General features: G+C 41.5%; 1 protein-coding gene across 4 annotated transcripts in view; it reads left to right on the top strand.

Moving 5' to 3' along the window:
• Arhgef3 (Rho guanine nucleotide exchange factor 3) overlaps positions 1–20,335 on the top strand; it is a 312,562-nt gene that overhangs the window by 34,518 nt on the left and 257,709 nt on the right. For all 4 annotated transcript variants that reach the window (XM_076868328.1, XM_076868319.1, XM_076868343.1 and 1 more), the window contains exon 2: positions 3,447–3,539. In XM_076868328.1, coding sequence (XP_076724443.1) covers positions 3,478–3,539 — 62 coding nt within the window. In that variant the 5' untranslated portion in view covers positions 3,447–3,477. The remainder of the gene's footprint in view (positions 1–3,446; positions 3,540–20,335) is intronic.

The raw sequence follows: 20,335 nt of genomic DNA, 5'->3' as shown, positions 1-20,335 counted from the left end.
TTGAAACTGAGTCCAAAGAAATCTTTCCTCCTTCAAGTTATTTTTCTCAGGTAATTTGTAACAGCAATGAAAACCTGATTAATGAACACAGAGGGTGTCACCTGCTTGGGTGGCATCCAGGGCAAGTGAGGTCAGACTCATTATAAACCCCTCATAGGGCCTTATAAAGACACCATCCCCCACTAAACCTGAAATTGCTTTTGAAATTATCTGTTCCTTTGATAATTTATTCTACCACAACTAAACTTTACTATGTATATTATAATATGGCAGTTAGGAACAGTATCCCAGGTCAGGTATCTGCTCAAGTCTCAGCCTTACCATTTCCTGTCTGTGTAGTCTCTGCCAGGTCTTAAATTCTTTATTTCCAGTTTCCTGATTTTTTTTTTTTTTGTTTTGGTACTGGGAATTGAACCAGGGGCGTTTAACCATTGAGTCACATCCTGAGGCCCTTTTAAAGATATTTTATTTAGGGATAGGAACTTTATGAGTTGCTCAGGGCCTTGCTAAGTTGCTGAGGCTTGATTTGAACTCGTGATCTTCTGCCTCAGTCTCAGGAGCCACTGGGATTACAGGTGTGTGCCACCACACCTGGTTAATTTCCTGATATTTAAGGTGAGGCAGTATCAGTCCTTGCCTCCTAGGGAGGTGTGAGAATAGCATGAGATAATTCATGTCAATACCTGGACCCCAGGGATTCCTCAGTGCTGGAGTGCAGAGATCTGTGCCCCCAGCCCTTGTCCATAGACACAGGCTGAAGGGTGATGGTTTGAGGATGGCTGTCTACAGAATACTACTTCTAACACTGGGAGGGAAAAACCCAAAGCCCTGGCCTGGAACGAGACAGCTGTTCCTTGAGAGCAGGTCCTGCCCTCTCATAGTTCCTCAGAAAATGTGGCCTCGAGGAGAGTTCTGTTGGGACATCATTTTGAGATGAGGTAAAAAGTCTCCTTACTGCATTTACTGTGTTACAGAAGAACTAGGGATACTGAGCAAATTTGGCTTCTAGGTTGAAATGAGGTGGATAGAGATGGGCACAGCTGTAGAAGTAACCTAGGTATGGGCTGCTTGCTTTGTCCCCTCACCCTTTGCCACTGACTATGTTGTAATGGCACCTCTAGGACTCTGCACTCATAACCCACTACCCGTCCATCTCTCTTTCTCCCGGGATCCACATCTTCACTCTCGCCTTATTCCAGGCCCCTCCATAATGTACATGCCTCGGCTGATGAAGTTAGCTGTGATGGAAGCCAGAGCAGTGGCCCCAGACAGGGATCCAGATGCTAAAAATATCTAATGGCATATTCTTTGCAAGTTAAATAAAAGAATGGCATTGGAGGTAGTGGCAGTAATCTAACACTTACTCTGCCAGTGCCCCTCAGTTATCTGGTCATATTCACCTGGCATGGAGATTTTATCCAAATGGTGCTTTCATCTGGGAGAGGGTCAGATGGAGCAGAGATAGAGGAGGACAGGCCAGAGACATGGCCCAGCAGCCCTGTAATTCTCAAAGTTCACAACAGCTGGCATCATGGAGCAGGGCCATACAAACAGCAGCAGCTTAGGGGACCATGGATGGTCAAAATTACTCCAAAATTCCCTTGCCCAGGACAAGGGCTGGGGGCATAGGCTGGAAACCAACACAGGATCCCTCAATATGATCTGCATATCTAGCCCTTCTCGAGTGGAATCTGACAGCTGTTTGGTTGATACTAAATGGAGTCACTGGTTTGTGTTTGGGACCATGTTGTACAAAAGAAATCCAATTTTTGGTGCTAAAACCACAGCAGAATGGTAAGGAGTGCAGTAGCCAAGGCTGAAGAGGGATCCTCAGAGTTATGGTTCACACGTCCTCTGGGGCAAAACATGAGGGAGAGGAGAGGTGGGTGGAGTCCTTCATACCACACTGGAGTATTCTTTTCTCTAGCTCTGCCTCTCTGTCTCTGTCCCTCTGTCTCACTCTTAGTCTTTGTCTCACTCCCACACATATCAGCTCGAGTCCTATATTATGCAGTATTTTAAAATAATTTTGTGGGGGCTGGGGATGTGGCTCAAGCGGTGGCGCGCTCGCCTGGCATGCGAGCGGCCCGGGTTCGATCCTCAGCACCACATACAAACAAAGATGTTGTGTCCGCCAAATACTAAAAAATAAATATTAAAATTCTCTCTCTCTCCCTCTCTCTCACTCTCTCTTTAAAAAAATAAAATAAATAAAATAAAATAATTTTGTGAATGAAACAGGGTTTCATGGTATGGAACTTTTTCATTTGTGGCATTTGGTTGGTGTTTACAACTCCAAGTAATCATTTTGTGATGAGATTCACACCTGGACTTGTACATTCGTTCCCCCGCCCTACTCCCCATTCTATGCCAGGTGCTCTAATCTTGAGAGTCTCCGTGCTAGAAGATATCAATGCTTATTGGCATCTCCTCACTCATTAAATACTGATTGAATATGTACTATGCACCAGGTGCTCATGAAATTGCATGTTGTTTACTCAGAGCATGACCAAAAATAATTTTGCTTCATCTATCTCTATAGATCTAGCATGTCCTATGCTCCAAATAACCAAACTCCCCTTCAGAAGGGCCCTAGTGAGAATATTTAATAGTATTCCCAACTGGGATGAAGGTTAATGAGCTATAAAAACAGATCCCAAAAAGACAGTGGCTTAAATAATAAAGAAATTGTTCTCTAGGTAGTAATTCCAAGGTGAGACAGATAGCTGAGCTCTGTGCAATCAGTCACAGACCCAGGTGTCTTCTGTCTTGTTGCTTCAGCATTTCCAGTTACATTGGTATACTGTCATCACCTGCATGGGCAGAGCTGGGTTCCAGCCAGTGGGAAGGGGACCAAGGCATGCTCATTTCTTAAGACTAATATGATCTTCCTCTTATATTCCACTCACAACTCGGATCTTGGACTACACCTAGCTATGAGAATGCCTGGGAAATGTATTCCCTGATAAAACTCAAATTCAGTTTGAGTATCCATCATCTGAAATGCTTGGGACCAGAATGGTTTGCATTTTTATTGATTTTGGGATATGTGGATATTCATGATTAATTATCTCAAGGATGGGAATTGAGTCTAAATGTGAAATTTATCTGTTTCATATACACCTTTTACACATCCCCCAAATTAACTTTATTTAGAATTTTTAAATCATTTTGTGAATGAAACAATGTTCTGTGGTATGGAATTTTCTATTTGTGGAATCATGTTGGTGCTCAGAAAGTTTCAGATTTTGGAAAATTTTGGATTTTAGATTTTGGAGTTAGAAATGCTCAACCTGTGTCTCTGGAGAAGGGAGAAAGGATTTTGGTGGATACTGGGGAACCTTTGACACATTCTCTTTGAATATAATGCAGCTATTTCTGTGTTTACAACGTGAATGTACCTATTTGTTGGTTGTACCCATAAATGGTTATTTTGCTTTTCTAAGAAAGAAAACCTGGGCCTGCCTCACCGAATCTATGGACAGTTCCACAGCTATGAACCAGCGCATCTGTAGAGGAATGGAAGAGAACAAGGAAAGGTAAATAGCTTTCAAAATTCAAAATGTAAAAATGTTTGCAAGCAGCAATCAATGTAGTACAAAACTTGCTTTAAGCTTGTATAAGTCGATAGAAGTCATGAAGAATTTGAAGCGCACGGGGCTCAGGGAGAGGCTCAGTGGTAGAGTGCTTGCACAGCATGCATAAGGGCTGAGTTCAATCCCTAGTGTCACCACACACACAAATAAACAAGCAAGCAAGCAAATAATTAAGGGATAGCAGAAATTTATGCGTCTCCTTTCACATTTCCAATTTCTTACACCATAGGAGAGATGCCATTGTTAAGTATGAGGGAACTTTTCCAAGTCTTAGAAGTAAGAGTTAGTATAAATAGAGTCAGTATAGTATAAGATTAAATATTTCATTCCAGAACTATGGTTTGTCTCCAAGGTTATAAATTTCCCCCCCTTCTTTTTCCCTGGGGAAGTTCCCAAATACTGTAAAACATACTCAGAATGTTGTGTCTATATTGTGTGTGACACAATTGTGAGTGGCCAGTTCTCCAAAAGAAAGCAATGGCAGACCCGGTCTTTTCTTTTCTTTTTCTTTTGTTTTTGATGCTCAGGATTGAACCCAGGGCCTTGTGCAAGTGAGGCAAGCACTCTATAAAGTACTCTATCCTTAGCCCCAGACCCTGAGTCCTTTCTAGACAGCTATATCTCTTTTTTTTCCCTTCTGCCTTCTCTTTTTCTCCCTTAAAAATAAAAATTTATTAAATTCATAATTTTATAATTTGTATTAAATTTATAAATTTTAAAAATAAAAATAGATTTAATTTAATTTTGAATACAAGAAATGCATGGATATGTATTCCTTGTTAAAAGTGAAAATGAAGGACTGAGATTGTGGCTCAGTGGTAGAGCACTTGTCTAGCACGTGTGAGGCACCGGATTCGATCCTCGGCACCACATAAAAAAAAATAAAAATAAAATATTGTGTCCATTTACAACTAAAAAAGAAATCTTTTAAAAAAAATTAAATGGGGCTGGGGTTGTGGCTCAGTGATAGAGCACTCACCTCGCATGTGTGAGACCCTGGGTTCGATCCTCAGCACCACATAAAAAAAAAAAAAAAAAAAAAAAGTAAACAAAATAAAGATATTGTGCCCATGTATAACTAAAAAAATAAAAATTAAAAAAAAATTTAATGATATCCCCATTTTGACCCCTGTCTTCATTCCCAGCCCCCCACTGCTGTACTTCCTTATACATAATACATGTATGCAAAGTATGTAGTGTGTACATATATTTCCTTTTAGAATCTTCTCTGTGTCTAGAAACATTAAAAAATTATTCTTTAAAATTAAAAAAGAAAAAAAATTATTCTTTGATTTCTTCTTCTTTTTCGTTGTTCTTTAAACATATGGTATCATACTATGTTTGTTGGACTATTTTGTAACCATTTTATAAATTCAAGAGTATGTCTTGAAATGTTTTCAAGACAGTATATGTGAATCTCCCTTGTTTTTTAACTGCAGCAAAATGTGTGGTGCATCCATAGTATGAGACTCTCCATTTGTTGAGCCATCTCCCTGACGATTCTGATTTGATTTGTTCTGGTTTTGACCTTGTAATAATGCTGTGATATGCTTTCTGGTATATTCCCCTGGCACATGGGCACATAATCCTCTAAGGAGCAGAGTTGCTGGGCTAAACTGCATATGCATTTAAGATCCTAATAAGCTTGACCAAATCATTCTCTAAAGAATGCTGCTTGTCAGCTGGGTACAGATTTTCTGTTTGCCCACCTCTTGCTATACCTCAGGTCTGCCTTTTAATTTTGCCAGTCTGTTGGGTGGACAGTGGTATCTCTTCAAGGTTATAATTTCCTCTCCTTCTTTTTCCCTGGGGAAGTTCATCTTCTCAGGACTCTGTTGCCTGCTTCCATCTCCTGATAGTGCCCTTAACTCTCTGCCTTAATAGGGACCTAGCTACCTCTCCTGAGATCAAGAGCCCCAATGTACCTGGGCAGTCATGGCCCTTCCTAGAGCAGTTGCTGTATCATTTTCTCTTCTGAAAAGTATCTAGGCATGCTACTCCAGAGTGTCCATCACATGAGCATCTGCTTTTCTCTTTTTTTTAGTATTGTTTTTATTTTTATTTGTTCTAATTAGTTACACATGACAGTAGAATGCATTTTGACGTACACAAATGCAGGGCTCTTCTCTTGACCCCTGCAGGGTTGTGAAGAGCCTTTGTTGGATTTCCTGACTTTAGGTGATTTTATCCACTACCAGGACTGTCACTGGCAAAAAGTTGAGTATTTACAGTGTCGACCTGTGTGTGGGTCACTTGCTCTGGTTATCTCATTAATTCTCACATTGGCCCTGGAAGGTAAGGAGTGATGATGTTATCCTGTTTTGTGACCTTTTGGTGATACACAGGAATTTGTTTAAAACCAACCCAGCAGAAAACAAAACAAAACAAAAAAACCATTGAGTCTTTTACTGGGTGACAAATAGAGCCACACTTGCTGAGTGGTAAGCTCTCCTGTGGACATAGCTTTGGAGTTGTCATGACCGTGTGTCATGACCGTGTTTGAAGTTGCCCTGGACACACTCAGCTGTTATTCTATATCTGCAGTATTCCCAGAGGAGCAAGAATGAGTAGGAGTTGAAAGTAGTGACTTTGTCCCCATCCAGCACAAGGACATGGGCTCTTGCATACCATTAGCACCTCTACTCTTAAGCACCTCTGCTCTTAAGCACAGCTAGGATTGGCAGTCTTACTTATGCTTAACCAGATGTTTCTCTGGAAGGGATTTTCCAGGTTGAACACACTAGTCTTGGAAGTGAATGTACTTTATTAGGACAAACATGCCCACAGAGCTATGGAGGGAGAGCAAGTGCTTTACTTGCCCTTGAAAGACCTAATTAATTACCCTATCCTAAAGTGTTTAGCTTTTTATCTCATTCTAAGATCAAGAAATTGCAGGCAGAGCTGGGGATGTGGCTCAGTGATAGAGCCCTTGCCTAGAGCATATGCGAGGTCTTGGATTCCATCCCTAGCATTGCAAAAGGAAAGAAAAGAGTGAGAGAAGGAAGGAGGGAATTGTAGGCAGAGTGCAATTGCAAATGCTTTCCTGTTACCCATCTCAGGTTCTTGGATCCAGAGTTGTAGTGATGAACACTGAACCCATAGAGAATTTAAGCCCAGGCAAGACTTTATTAGGGGTTTTGCTTGAGGCAGAAGGGAGGCAGCACATGGGGAACAGGATTCCCAGGCCGGCTCCAGCAAAGAACAAAAGCATACAGCTTTTAGGGCAGCTGCAGGGTAGTAAGAAGAGGCCTTAAGACATAATTACATGTAGGGTGGGAATTCCCTCATGCCTTGCTACTCTTTTTCATCATATGTCTTCATGCATCACATGTCTCATTACATCTCAAGTCTCCACCTTAGTATGTGCCTTTTACTATACTAATAAGGGAATTGCTGGTTACTTCAGTGACTATTTTATATATTTGTATTATCTGGGTGTTATGGTTTGGATATGAGTTGTCTGCAAGGTCATGTGTGGGACAATGCAAGAAAGTTCAGAGAAGAAATGATTAGGTTGTGAGGGTCTTAAACTAATGAGTGAATTGATTCCAGATGGGATTAACTGGGTGATGACTAAAGGCAAAGAGTGTGCCTGGAGGAGATGGGAATTGGATGTGGCTTTGGGGTATGTATTTGTATCCATCAAGTGGAGATGTCTCTTTCTGCTTACTGATCACCATGTAAGCTGCTTCACTCTGCTACACTCTGCTACCACAATGTTCTGCCTCAGTTTGAGCCCCAAGGAATGGAGCCTGCTGTCTATGGATTGAGACCTCTGAAACTGTGAGCCCTCAATTTTCCTCCTAAAATTGTTCTGGTCAGATCTTTTAGTCACAGCAGCAAAAAAAGCTGACTAAAACACTGGGAAAATCTGATCTTATTTTCAGAATAGTGTAGACCCAGATTTGTCTGACTTTAGCTGGCATTTCTGCTGACTACATAGTCTCAGAAGGCTGAGTTGACTTTCCCAGCCTCCCATCTCCCAGGTGTGTTACTTCATTCCCATAGCCTTAAAGACTGGCTCACTTTTTTTTTCTTTTTTTCTGTACTGGGGATTAAACCCAGGAGTGCTCTACTACTGAGCCACATTCCCAGTCATTTTTATTATTTTATTTTCAGACAGGGACTCCTTTATTTGCTGATGCTGGTCTCAAACTTTTGATTCTCCTGCCTCAGCCTACCTGGGATTTCAGGTGTGTGGGGCCACTATGCTAGACTAACTGGTGCACTTTTAACTCCTAATTTTCTAGTGTAGCTGTTAACCCCATAAGACTGAGAGCTAGTTAGGATGTCTTATTTCCCCTAAGAAGTGTTCATCCCTCAGTCCTAATGGGTCCTTTTTTCATGGGGATCCCTGATTGTGCTTTCTCAGCCTACCTCTTACATATAAAATTTTGGAATGGAAGAGATCCTCGAGACATTGCAGAATCATTGCATGTAACTCATCATTACAATTTTAAGCAGACAGGTGGAGTATGAGGAAGTGATTGCCAAGTTTAAGTTGCAGGAACTAGCATTGGTCCCAGGTCTCTGGGGTCTGGCTCTGGCTCTTTGCACAACATCAAAGCTACCTCTCATAGGATTGTCATGATTCCTCTTGGTTCATGGCTAGAGCTTGTTAGCTAGTAGTACTTGGGAGGAAACCAGCCCATCGATTGATTAATTGATAATTCATTCAGTGGGCATTTACTGAATACTGCTATGACAAAAAGATGGTTAATATATGTGTTCTTAGGGAATTCAGAATCTGATGCGGGAGGCAGTTATGCACTTTCTGAGCAGTGATTAAGTGGAAAATCTCAAATCTCCAGAGGTCAATGAGGATGGTAACAGTATGTATCTACCGCACTCAGTTATTGAGAAATGTTCTGAGTCAATCACACTAAAGTACCTGGCATATAGTCAGCACCCAATAAAGGAAGCAGTATTCTTTTTTGTTGTTGTTGTTTATTTTTAATTCTGTGTAGAGTGAAGAACCAGAAAGATTTTTCCATTAGGAAATTGATGGACATACATTTTCTGAAATAGTATCAATGTAACAGAGTCTCTTGTCCTACCTGCATTTGTCTTTTTAGGGTCTCTCTTAGGTACTGGAACTGCATAGGACCAGGTCTCTCTTTTGTTCACTGTTATTTACCATAGTAGTTGCTCATTACTTTTTCTTGACTGATGAGTGTAGAGAGTGGAGTAATGAGAGACCCTGGATCCTTGAGGTGAAGACAAAGCCAACCAGCTGGTAGGGTCACAGATCAACCTGAGACCAACCCCCCCGTTTTCCCAAGGACAGGACCTCCCTGGAAACCCTGTCACACACTGCGTCTCCCCCTGTGGGATGCAGTTTCACTCCTGAGATTATGGACATTTTGCCTTTTGTCTTTTAACCAAGCTATTTTATTGTTGAGAGACCTGTTCTCACAGCATTTACTGACTGAGCAATCATTTCTTCTTACTTCACTTTAGGGTGGGTAACTCACTCTTTAGAGGCCCAAGAACATAGGATTTCTATAAGGTAAAGCCCTGGGGAGGGAAGTTTCTTGCTGCTCATGGTATAGTCATGGAGTTAGGCAGCAGAATTTCTGAAAGTCCAGGCCCTTCCTGTAAATCCTTCCTGTTCATATACCTGTGGTAAAATGGACTCTGACCATGCTAGAAAAACAGTAAGGATTAAGTCCATTCATTCATTCATTCATCAGTTAATATACCCCATTACCCTGCAGGCCTCAGCACATAGGAAAATACTCCAGGAAGGGATCAAGCATTCCCTGCAGGGCCTTTCACCCATAGACTGTATGCATGTGTGTGTCTTTCTCTAAAATAAAAATCCTCCCTGGTTCATGTATTCCTCAGCATCCCTGGAGGATTAGTTCCCAGACCCTGTGGATATCTGAGGATTCTCAAGTCCCTTATATAAAATGGAGCTTTATTGCATATAACTTATGCATATCCTTCAGTATACCCCAGGTCATCTCTAGATTATTCATAATACCTGATACTATGGAAATCGTTCAAGGACCAATGACAAGAAAAAGTCTGTGCATGTTCAGTATAGATGTAATTTGGGGGGAAGTATTTTTTTTTTAATATTTTTTAGTTGTAGATGGACACAATACCTTTTTTTTTTTTTTTTTTTTTTTTAATGTGGTGATGAGGATCAAACCCAGTGCTTCACGCATGCTAGGCAAGCACTCTACCACTGAGCAATAATCCCAGTCCCCGATGGGGAAGTATTTTTGATCCACATTATGAAACCCACGGATGTGGAGGGCCCACTGTATGTTTTGAGCATCTCCTCTTTGCTGACTCTGCCAGACTTTCCTCTCTTGGAAGAAAGAGCTTTATGTGGTACAGTGATGCCTGACATCTGGCCCAGGCTAGCACATAGTAGACTTTGGACCCTGTGCAGCTATGGTGGGTTGACTTGGTGCAGAAACAGTAGTGCGAAGATGGCCCCACAAAGTTTTGATCTAGGATTGGGACTGGCCTCAGCAATCACATCTTGGCAGTTTCCATGCTCCAGAGCCTATCCCTATGGACTTATTGTTTTCGCTGGTTGCTGTTAGTTGCTCTCTTCTCCTTGATCCACTTATCAGCTTTCATCTTGTTGTTAGACCAGGGCTGTTTGGTCACTGATTTTTATTAGTTCTTTGTTCACTGCCCAAAGGGCTGTGTGGGACCTGCTCCACTTCCTCCACTCTCCAGAGATTCAGCAACTGACCTTGAGAAACTAGATACTGAACAGAAGGGAAGGCAGCACCTTATTGAAGTGAAGGGCTGCACTGTAATCCTGCAGCCAAGGAGTGGAGGATCAAGACCGACACCTGGGTTTCTTTATCCAGTCATCCATTGGTGGACACATAGCTTGTTTACATAGTTTGGCTCTTGTGAACTGAGCCACTATAAACATGGGTATGCATGTATCACTACAGTATGATGACTTGAATTCTTTTGGTTAAATACCCAGGAGCAGTATAGCTGGATCACACAGTGGTTCCATTTCCAGTCTTTTGAGAAATCTCCATACTGATTGCTGTGTGGTTGTACTAATTTACAATCTCCCCACAGTGTAAAAGTGCTCCTTTTCCTCCACATACTCTTCAACATTTATTATTGTTCATCATGGTGGCTGCTCTTCTGACCGATGTGAGATGAAATCTTAGTGTAGTTTTGATTTGCATTTCCCTAATTGCCAATAATGTTGAACATTTTTTCTCATATGTTTGTTGGCCATTTGCATTTACTTTGAGAAATGTCTGTTTAATTCATTTGCCCATTTATTAATAGGGTTATTTGATTTGGAGGAGATTTTTTGAATTCTTTATATATTTGAGATATTAATCATCTGTCAAAAGAGTAGCTAGCTAGCAAATACTTTCTCCCTTTCTGTAGATTCTCTCTTCATACTCTTTATTGTTTCCTTTGTTGGGCAGAAGCTTTTTAATTTGATGCCATCCTATTTATTAACTCTTGGCATTATTTCCTGAGCTTTATTGAGAAAGTCGTTGCCTGTGCCTGTATGCTGGAGGGTTGACCCTATGTTTTCTTCTAGGAGTTGCATCATTTTTGGTCTAATTCTTAGGTCTTTGATCCATTTTGAGTTGATTTTTGTGCAGTATGAGAGATAAGGGTCTAGTTTCATTTTTCTGTATATGAATAACCAGTTTTCCCAGCACCATTTGTTAAAAAGGGCTATCTTTTCTCCCAGTGTATGTTTTGGCAACTTTGTTATGGATCAGACATGTGGGTTTGTCTCTGTGTCTTCTCTTCTGTACCACTGGTCTGTGTGTCTGTTTTTATGCCAGAACCATCATGTGCTTTATTTTTAAAGGGTTCTATAAATTTCATTCATTTAGTAAATATTTTTTGAGTGCCTGCGGTGGGCCAGCGTATATTTGGTGAATGTCTAAAGACACACAAACTGGAGACAGTTCCAGTGGGCACAGCACAACACTCTGAGATGGCTCAAGAAATGCCAGTTGTATAATGTAACAGGCAGGAAGAGCTGGCTTTAAGAGATTTTTGTCTCTGGCCAACACTCATCTGGCAAAAAAGGAAGTTCACAAGCCCAGGCTCAGGCCCAGGTGCTGCAGATGGCACTTGTGAAACAGCATCTGTCCTCATGCCTCTCCTGACTGGCTGGAGGCCATGTGTGCACGTCATGTAAATTTCCCTCCCAGGGAATCTGATAGAAAATTCCAGTTAAGCAAGAGCGTAATACTTTCTCTGGAGGTATTAGCTTTTCCTACGCTAGCCAAGCACTGGACTCAGAGAGCTGGGCAGAGGTTGCATGGGGCAGCTCAACCCACTTGCTGATATGCCCTGGACCTGATGAGGTACAATTTATTAAGGCATGTTTACTAAGTGCTGACGAGGTACAATTTATTAAGGCATGTTTACTAAGTGCTGTATTTTTTCCTAGGGCATTCTGCTAAGGGTAGATGAGGAGAGTCTTCCCACCCCACAAGATAGACCTACTGTTTTTAGTCTTAGTGGGTTTTTTGGGGGTACCATTTTAGTTTTTAATGTTGTTATAATCATGGTAGTTTTATTATACTTAATTCTCACTGGTGTCGATCCAGTTTTTGTTATGTTATTTTCACCTGGATGATGAGGAGGATGATTTCATGGTACTGGTGATTAAACCCAGGAGGGGTGCTCTGCCACTGAGCCCCATCCATAACCCATTTTATTTTATTTTTCCTTCCACATTTGTTTTATTGGTGCATCTTAGTTATACATGATAAAGGAGTTTGTTGTCATTTTATTTTTTATTTTGAGAGATCTTGCTAAATTGCCAAGGCTGGCCTCAACTTACAGTCTTTCTGCCTCAGTCTGCAGAGTCTCTCGTAATGCAGGTGTGTGTCACTGCACTCGGCAATGTGTATTTTTAAAGGACTGTGTAACTGCTCATTCAAGACATATTTATGTAGTGGCTAGTGTGCAAGGCCAAACTGAAGATGAGTGAGCCTGTGGCATGTAGGTTTTGATGGGTGGAAAGTCAGCTGCTAACCTAGTAATTACTTGAGTGGAACATTCTGGCAGGTTATAGAGATGGAGTTATGGATATGTTTAAAATTTTTCTTTGGGCCTCACCAGCCCTGTGGGTAAGTTTTAATAATCTGCCCTCTATTTCCCAAAACACACAAAGTGGGGTCAGAGGATTTCATCTCTCCAGTGAAATCTGGGGAATGGAGGAGCATTTTAGGCAGAGGATGGGCATTTCCAGGATGTTGTAGAACGTTAAAAAAAAAAAAAAAGTACCCAGTACTGTAAAAGAACGTTGTACTTATGAATAGTAGATATGTTTTTGAGTTCTTAAATGGGTCAAACTGAAATCAGTTGTTAGAGACATAATAGCCCCTTAACTTTGTATTCTTTACCTTTTTATCATAAGGCATCATCAAAGAAGCTTTTGCCTATGGGTTGTTTTTCTTTTTGGAGGGGCGCTCAATTATGTATTTGGATGATCTGCAAATCTGCAAAAATGTTGAAAGAAGAATCCTGCAAATCTTTATAGTTCCTTCACCAAGGTTTTATTAGAACATTTTGTCTCATCTATGTTTTCTCCTTGCCTTTTCAGCTGTGTGAGAAGGAGTGTGTGAGTGTATGTGTGTGTGTACACATATACACTTCCCCTCGCCCCCCAAATCCAAAATCAAGTTGCCAACATCCTGACACTTTGTCCCTAAATAATTTGTCCTATATCTACTAAAAATAAGGACATTTCCCCACATAATGACTTATTGTTATTCACCTCTGGAAATTGCTATAATTTTATAATACCATTTAATATCAGTCTATATTTAAATGTCCTCAGTTGTTCCAAAATACCTTTTACAGGTCTTTCCTTTTCTGCCACCCTCCTCTGGGCCCAGTGCTGGCTGAGGCATTTGGATATGGCGTCTCTTCAGTCTGCCATCCAGAGCAGTGCCTTCCCTCATTTGGGCCCTTCATGTGAGACCCACGTTCTGCCTTCATCTTTGTGTGTCCTGGTGACACCTTTACCTTGGTCCTCCAGTCCTCCCTTTCCATGAACTTCAAGAGAGGCCTAGAGGCTGTATCTCCAGTGACAGGGCCTCATTGGTGACTTCAGGTCCTTCAAGGTCAGGATGACCCAGACTGGTGATGCTGAGAGCCACTGGATGGGTGAAGGCATCAGTTGGTATTTAGATCTGATAAAGTATTGACCAGTTGTCAATCATTCTAACAGTGACTGGGAAAGAAAAACATTTGTAATTTTAAAAAATGGTGTCTCACAGTAGACACAGGACAGATATATGTCTCTATAAATCTATGTCTACCTATTTATATATGTTTAATTGCCAAAAAAAGTTGTATCTGGGCACTGCTCTGTTTTTTTTTTTTTTTAACTTTCAAGTAAGATTGAATATATTTAATATCATCCCTATAGGTGGCAAAGGGAGACATGTCAGAGAACAACCTCCTTTTTTTTAATTAAAAAAAAAAAAAAACAACATCTTTCCTTCTTCTTCTTCTTCTTTTTTTTTTTTAATGGTGATGCTGGGGATTGAACCCAGGGGCTATCACTTGCTAAACAGGTTTTCTACCACTGAGCTATATTCCAACCCTGTTCCCTCCTTCTTGATAGACCCAGGTCCAGTTGGGGTAGAATGTTCTTGATGGGGGAGGTGCCAGTGCTCTGTTTATGATGTTTAGGCAGGAAATGAGATCTCAAGGTTAGACTGTCATGGGAGAAGAGGAGCCTTGGAGAGTGATTTGTGTGCGTGCGAGTATGAACAGGTACACGTGTGTGTGTGTGTGTGTGTGTGTGTGTGTGTGTGTGTGTTGTCTCAAGGGAATATGAATGGTGAGGTAAGGTGCCAAAAGCAGCATCAGATGTGACACAAATAAATGAACCCTCTGCCAATTTGGAGAAGGCACAGTTTAAATTAAAGCCAAGGAAATCTATTTTGAGCATCTGCACTGTGCCAGACATTGTGCTGGAAATGTGAATGGCACAAGCCTGAACCTTACAGTCCAGGAGGGCACAGACCTAAATGAGCCATCTCCAGGTGGAATACTTGACAAGAAAGCATGAGGAGCTGTGAGGACTTTGAGGTGGACCTAGGGTTTTCCCTAGGAAGGTAATAGAAAATGGAGGAGAATGAGAGGGCTAGCCAGGTTAAGAGCAAGCCATGTGGAAAGATTAATGTGTACAAAGGCCTGAGGCTAGAGAGAGATGGAAGAAGAGACAGCAGCTCAGTGTGGCCGGATCATAAAGTATAATGAAAGACTGAGTGGCCCTTGGGAGGGAGGGTTGGATCCCATGACTCTTGGTAAAATAGTGCTTAGACTCCATCCTATGGGTCCCAGGAGGACCCTAAAGCATTTTAAAGAGAGGAGTGGTGTTATTAAATCTGCATTTTGAGAAAAGGCCTCAGGCTAGATTGGGAAAAAGATTTGGAGAGAGGCCAAACTCAGGACTGAGAGGAGTCAGTGGTATTATAGCCAACCAGGGAAGAGTTGATGGAGATAATAAATACCTGTTGAGAATGAGTAGGTAGATAGCTTGGATATCAATCAAGAGAGGTAGAAATAAATGAAAAATATTTAGGTGATAGGATTGAGATTGTATCTGGAGGCTGAAGGAATGTGTCTACCCACCCACCTGTCCATCCATCTGTTCAACATTTATTGAATCCCTTTTGTATATCGAGGTCTGTATTTGGGGTAAGGGATACAGCAGTGTGTGAAATAGACACAGTGGTCCCTACCCAATGGAGCTTACCTTCTGGTGGAAGAGACAAACTGGACAGACAAGTCTATATAGTGACATTAGCTGGTGATATGTGCCATGAAGGAAAATAAAGTAGGGTGAAGGGCTAAAGAATAAGAGAGTAGAATGTTAGGCAGGGAGACAGGCAGGCTTTATTTTGGGAGAATAACATTTGAACATAGACCCAAAAGTTGAGAGAGCAAGCCCTGTGGCCTTGATGAGGAAACTCACGGAGAAAGGATAGCATATAGGAAGGCCCAAGGGCAAGAAGGGGCTTGGCCTGTGTGTGAAGCAGAGGCAGACCAATTTAGATATGTGATGATGGGGCTATTTCATGTGTAGATCAATCTAGTTAGCTCTGTTACTGAGGGTCATGCTTGGAAAAATGGGTCTCCTCTTCCTGTGTTGGCAAAAAGAAGAACCTTTGAGGGCTTCCTCAGGTGTCTGGGGAGTGGGCAGTCTCAGGAGACCTGGTTGATGGCATCTATGTTTAGGTGTGGTGTGTATTTCAAGTTTTCCACCAAAATTTATATCAGAGATGAGAAAAATGTAGCAGAGCTCATTTTAATTTTTTGTTTATTAGTTCATTTAATTTATTACTTTTTTTGAGGCAGGGTCTGGCTGTGTTGTCCAGGCTGGCCCTGAACTCTGTGTTCAAGCAACCCTCCTACCTGGGCCTTCTTTGTGGCTGGCCCCTGAGGAGGAACACAGTTTTAGAATGGTAAGCATCTGGCTTACCATCAAATATTCATGTTTATTTTGTTGTTTATAAGAAAACTATTGATCAATAACTTCTTTTATTAATTTTGATAAATATTATCAGTTATTCTATTTGTTCTAATAGTCTTTCAGATCTTATTTCAATATTATTATTTTTTGTGGAGAAAGATTTTTTTCCCAGGGTTATAATCATATCATCTGCAAGCTAATGACATTTTGCTGCTGCTTCTTTTCCAATTGGTAAGACCTGTTTTCCTTTTTCTTATCTAATTAGATTGGCAGTTGCTTCCTGAATCATGTTAACGATAGTGGAATCCCAGCTCATTTCTACCTCCAGCTGACTTTTGGCGGGAGCTGCATCTCTCTTAAGGAAGTTTCCTTTTGTTTCTATCTTGTTAATTTTTTTTTTTTTAAGTCAGAAATGAATGTTGGAGTTTAATAAGATTTGCATCTAAGGAGACCTCTGTTTTTGTTATTCTTTCTTCTTTTTAATCCAATTAGTTCATTTGTATTATATATCATCAGATTTCCTAATATTGATCCATTCTTTCATTCCTGGCATGAGCCAAATTTGTTGGGACCTGTTTTTTTTTTAATAAAAAAGTATTTTAAGTTACTTTTTTATTTATTTACTTATTTTCTCGGTACTGGAGACTGAACTTGTGGATGTTCTATCACTGAGCTACATCCCCAGGCTTTTTTTTTTTTTTTAGTGTTTATTTTGAGACAAGTTCTCGATAAGTTGCTGAGGCTGACTTCAGATTTGAGATCCTCCTGGCACAGCCTCCCAGGTTGCTGGGATTATAGACCTGGTGGCTTAAGCTATTTTTTTTTCATTTAAATTAATGCTCCATGAAGGCACAGTTTATGTATCCGGTGGTTTAGAGCAATGTCAATAGAACAGCATTATTGCAGTTCTAGAAGTTGAAGCTAGAGGGATGAATAAATCATTCATTAGGCCAGCAAGCATTTATTGAATGCTTAGTGTGTACAAAATATTGCTGGATGGATGGCCTCCACTGCCCGTGTGATTTTGTGATTCTCTGCAGTGGTTCCATGAGTTAGGTTTTATGATCACAATTTAATCAGGATTAAGCAGAACAGGGAATATCATGGCCATAGATGTGGAAGCTCTGAGAGGGACTGGCTTCAGGCATGGCTGTGCTTTTTTCTGTGTTGGCTTCCTCACCAAGAAGGCTTCCTCCTATCAAACCAGAAGCTCCAGGCTGACCTCTCCTACCACTGTAAAGTGAGAACTTCTTGTTCTTACTTGTTCCAGAAGAACTTGCTGAGTGGACTCAAGTTTGTGTAGCATTGGCCTCCTACTTTGGAATTCTGGAATTTGGGGGTAGAGGACAAAGGTCAGCCTCATCAGGACTGATGAACTGAGAGTCAAGGAAGGGTGGCCTCCATGGGAAGGCCAGCTGTTGATACCTACAGACAGAATCAGATGATTTGTGACTCAAACACCAGGTGTACAGGCCATCTGGGCCAGTCATCCCCTTTTGTCTGTGGTCCTCACTGTTATTTCTCAGACCAGAGGGGAGGCCAGCCGGTGCTGATTCCTGACCCAATGTGAAAGTCCAGCAAGTAGGTGAGAGAATCAAGATTTTAAGTCCCTACCTGAAGTTCTAGATCTTATTTGCTCCACTGAATTATGCTTAGAAACAACAGTGAGAAGTAAAACATTAGCCAGGTGCCTGGAGCTTTTGTTCTGTAATAAAAGGAGTTCTTCTCTCCTGGCCTCCAAGCCGTACTTCAGAATTGATTTTGGTGATTCTGTGTTGTCCCCTTTTCATAATGAACTTAAAAGGTAGATATTTTTAAAAGGATGTCTTTGATGGGATATTGAATATTTTATGTAGAGCATTTAGAGAAGAAAAGTTTTAATTTTGCAAAATCTTTCCTGGTTTGATTTGTCTTCTCTTCAGATACTTTTCTTCTTTAAATCTTTATTGAGACATAAATCCACAAGTACTGGTGCCAACCTAAGGGCCGAGCTCAGTGAGTGTCCACATATGTTTATACCCCCAGATGCTGTATAGCATTTGTTCAAAGACTGTCCCCTGCTCAGCCTCTTTTTTTTGTCCCTTCTCTCCCTTCCTGCCTCTTCTCCTCCCAGAAGCACACTGAGGCTGGGGAGACAGTGACTTCCTTGCCTGTTCCTGTTCTCAGGCTGTACTTAAGTAATCAGGAGAGTACAGATCTAAATCCAAGGACAATTTAGAAATCTGCTCCTGAAGACTTGTGATGGGAAGGGAGGAGAGTAGGGTCCATTGGAAGAGAGGCAACTGCATAGAGGGGCCCCTTGTTCCAGACACTGGAGTACCCATGGTCTAACTGAGGCACAGGTCCCCTCACCTGCCTTCTTGTTCCTCTTTTACAAATAAGGAAGTCTGGAAAGAGAAGGATTTGGGGAAGGTCATCAGCTGATGCAGGCTGGAGGCTGGGTGGATGGTCCCTGAGTGCGGGCTAGCCACTCCCTGCAATCTCTGCCACCCCAGGGAGACCAAGTGGCTTCACTGCTGGATTTGGTTATAATACCTTTCACTTAAAATACTTTTGATTTTTTTTAATCTTGTAAAATCTTGAAATTATGCAAGAGAGCACTGAAAGAATGTAGATGCTGGAATCTGACATTCTTGAGTTCATAGTCTCGCTCTGTTTTTTGACCTTGTACAGGGACATCAATCTCCATGAACCTTGTGTCTTCATCTGTAGAGGAGATCATATTAGCTCTGACCTCACAGGGTGACCGTGAGGATTAAATGAGTTAGTATGCACCTCATGCTTAGCACACTGTGTGGCAGATGCTGTCTGTATACAGTCATGCTTGCTTGATGACAGGGACAAATTCTGAGAACTGCTTTGTTAGCAGATTTTGTCCTTGTGTGAACATCATAGAGTATACTTACACAAACTAAGACAACTGTATGTCTTTGAGTGAAGTGATTGGTTTTTATTTTTCTTTTTTTGAATCAGGGCTTGAACCCAGGGGCACTTAACCACTGAGCCACATCCCCAGACCTTTTTATTTTTTATTTAGAGACAGTGTCTCACTAAGTTGCTTAGGGCCTCATAAGTTGCTTAGGGCCTCGCTAAGTTGCTGAAGTTGGCTTTGAACTTGTGATCCTCTGAGCAAGATGACCTTATGGGGCCACCATTACATATGTGTTGACCAAAATGTCCTTGTATGGCCACGTGACTGTATTCAGAAAATTAAGTCATAGCATTTCTCTGGGAGAAGGTGAAACATGAAAGTAAGTGGACAGTATCACAACCTCTCCTCAAACGTTAACATTTTAGCATAACTTAATTTTAGAATTCTAAATTTGTTTTATAATTAGTGATTTCATGGTATGTATTAAGAACACAGGCTCTGGAGCCAGGCTCTATTGGTTCAAATCCTGACTAAACCCTTCACCAGTTGTGTGACCATGGATAAGTAAGTCACTTCACCTCTGGGTCCTGTACTTTCCTTAAATACAAAATGAGAGTAATAATAGGACCTGCCTTATGAGTAGTTCTGAGGAGAAAATGACGTGATGTGCACACCACCCTTTCTTAACCCGGGGCCCCAGCTGATATGCAATACGTGTGACATTGTTATTATCACCAGCAAATTGGCCTGTTTTTCTCTTTGGCTGGTGAACATTTTGAACATTTCAAGTTGTGCCTTGGTTTTCTTGGCTATCACTGCTGCCTGTGCTCTTTGCGTCTCACTGAAGTCTTTTTCCCAAGCCTGTTTCTCCATGTTAGTAATGGGCTTTGGGAAGAGCAGACTGATGGCTCCCCGACAGCATCCCCTGGTTGGCGCTTGGGGAAGCATGAATGGGCCACTCTCCTGGAACCAGCCTTTTGTCCAGTGGAGACAATGTGTGGCTTTCATGGGTGATTCATCCTTGGGCAGCAATGACCACACCATGGGAAAGGAGGCATGGAGTCCAGTCCAACGTGTGCCACCAGGACGTCTCAGCGGTTGCACTACGGGAACCGATGGGAGCAGGGAAGGGTTTGTTTCTCCGAGGACCAAGGAGTCAGGTCAACCAGCAGTGGGTCAAGTTGAGCAACCGAAAGGATGTGAGAAAATAAAAAGCTCTGGCTTGGCAGGCTCAGCCTTTTTATTTTGAAAAGTGCTCCTTTCAAGCTCTAAATTGGCCCCTTCAGCTGCAGGAACGGTGCCAGTTAACCCACATTTAATAAAAAACTGGGTTAGTGGACATTTTCTCTCTTCCCAGAGCATGTCCTGGCTGTTGGACTTCTTCCAGGGGCTGGTACAGTGACA

This window comes from Callospermophilus lateralis, chromosome 1, assembly GCF_048772815.1.
Source record: "Callospermophilus lateralis isolate mCalLat2 chromosome 1, mCalLat2.hap1, whole genome shotgun sequence".
NCBI lineage: Eukaryota > Metazoa > Chordata > Mammalia > Rodentia > Sciuridae > Callospermophilus > Callospermophilus lateralis.
Note: the sequence above shows the minus strand (reverse complement) of the source record. Positions and strands in the feature narration are given on the sequence as shown.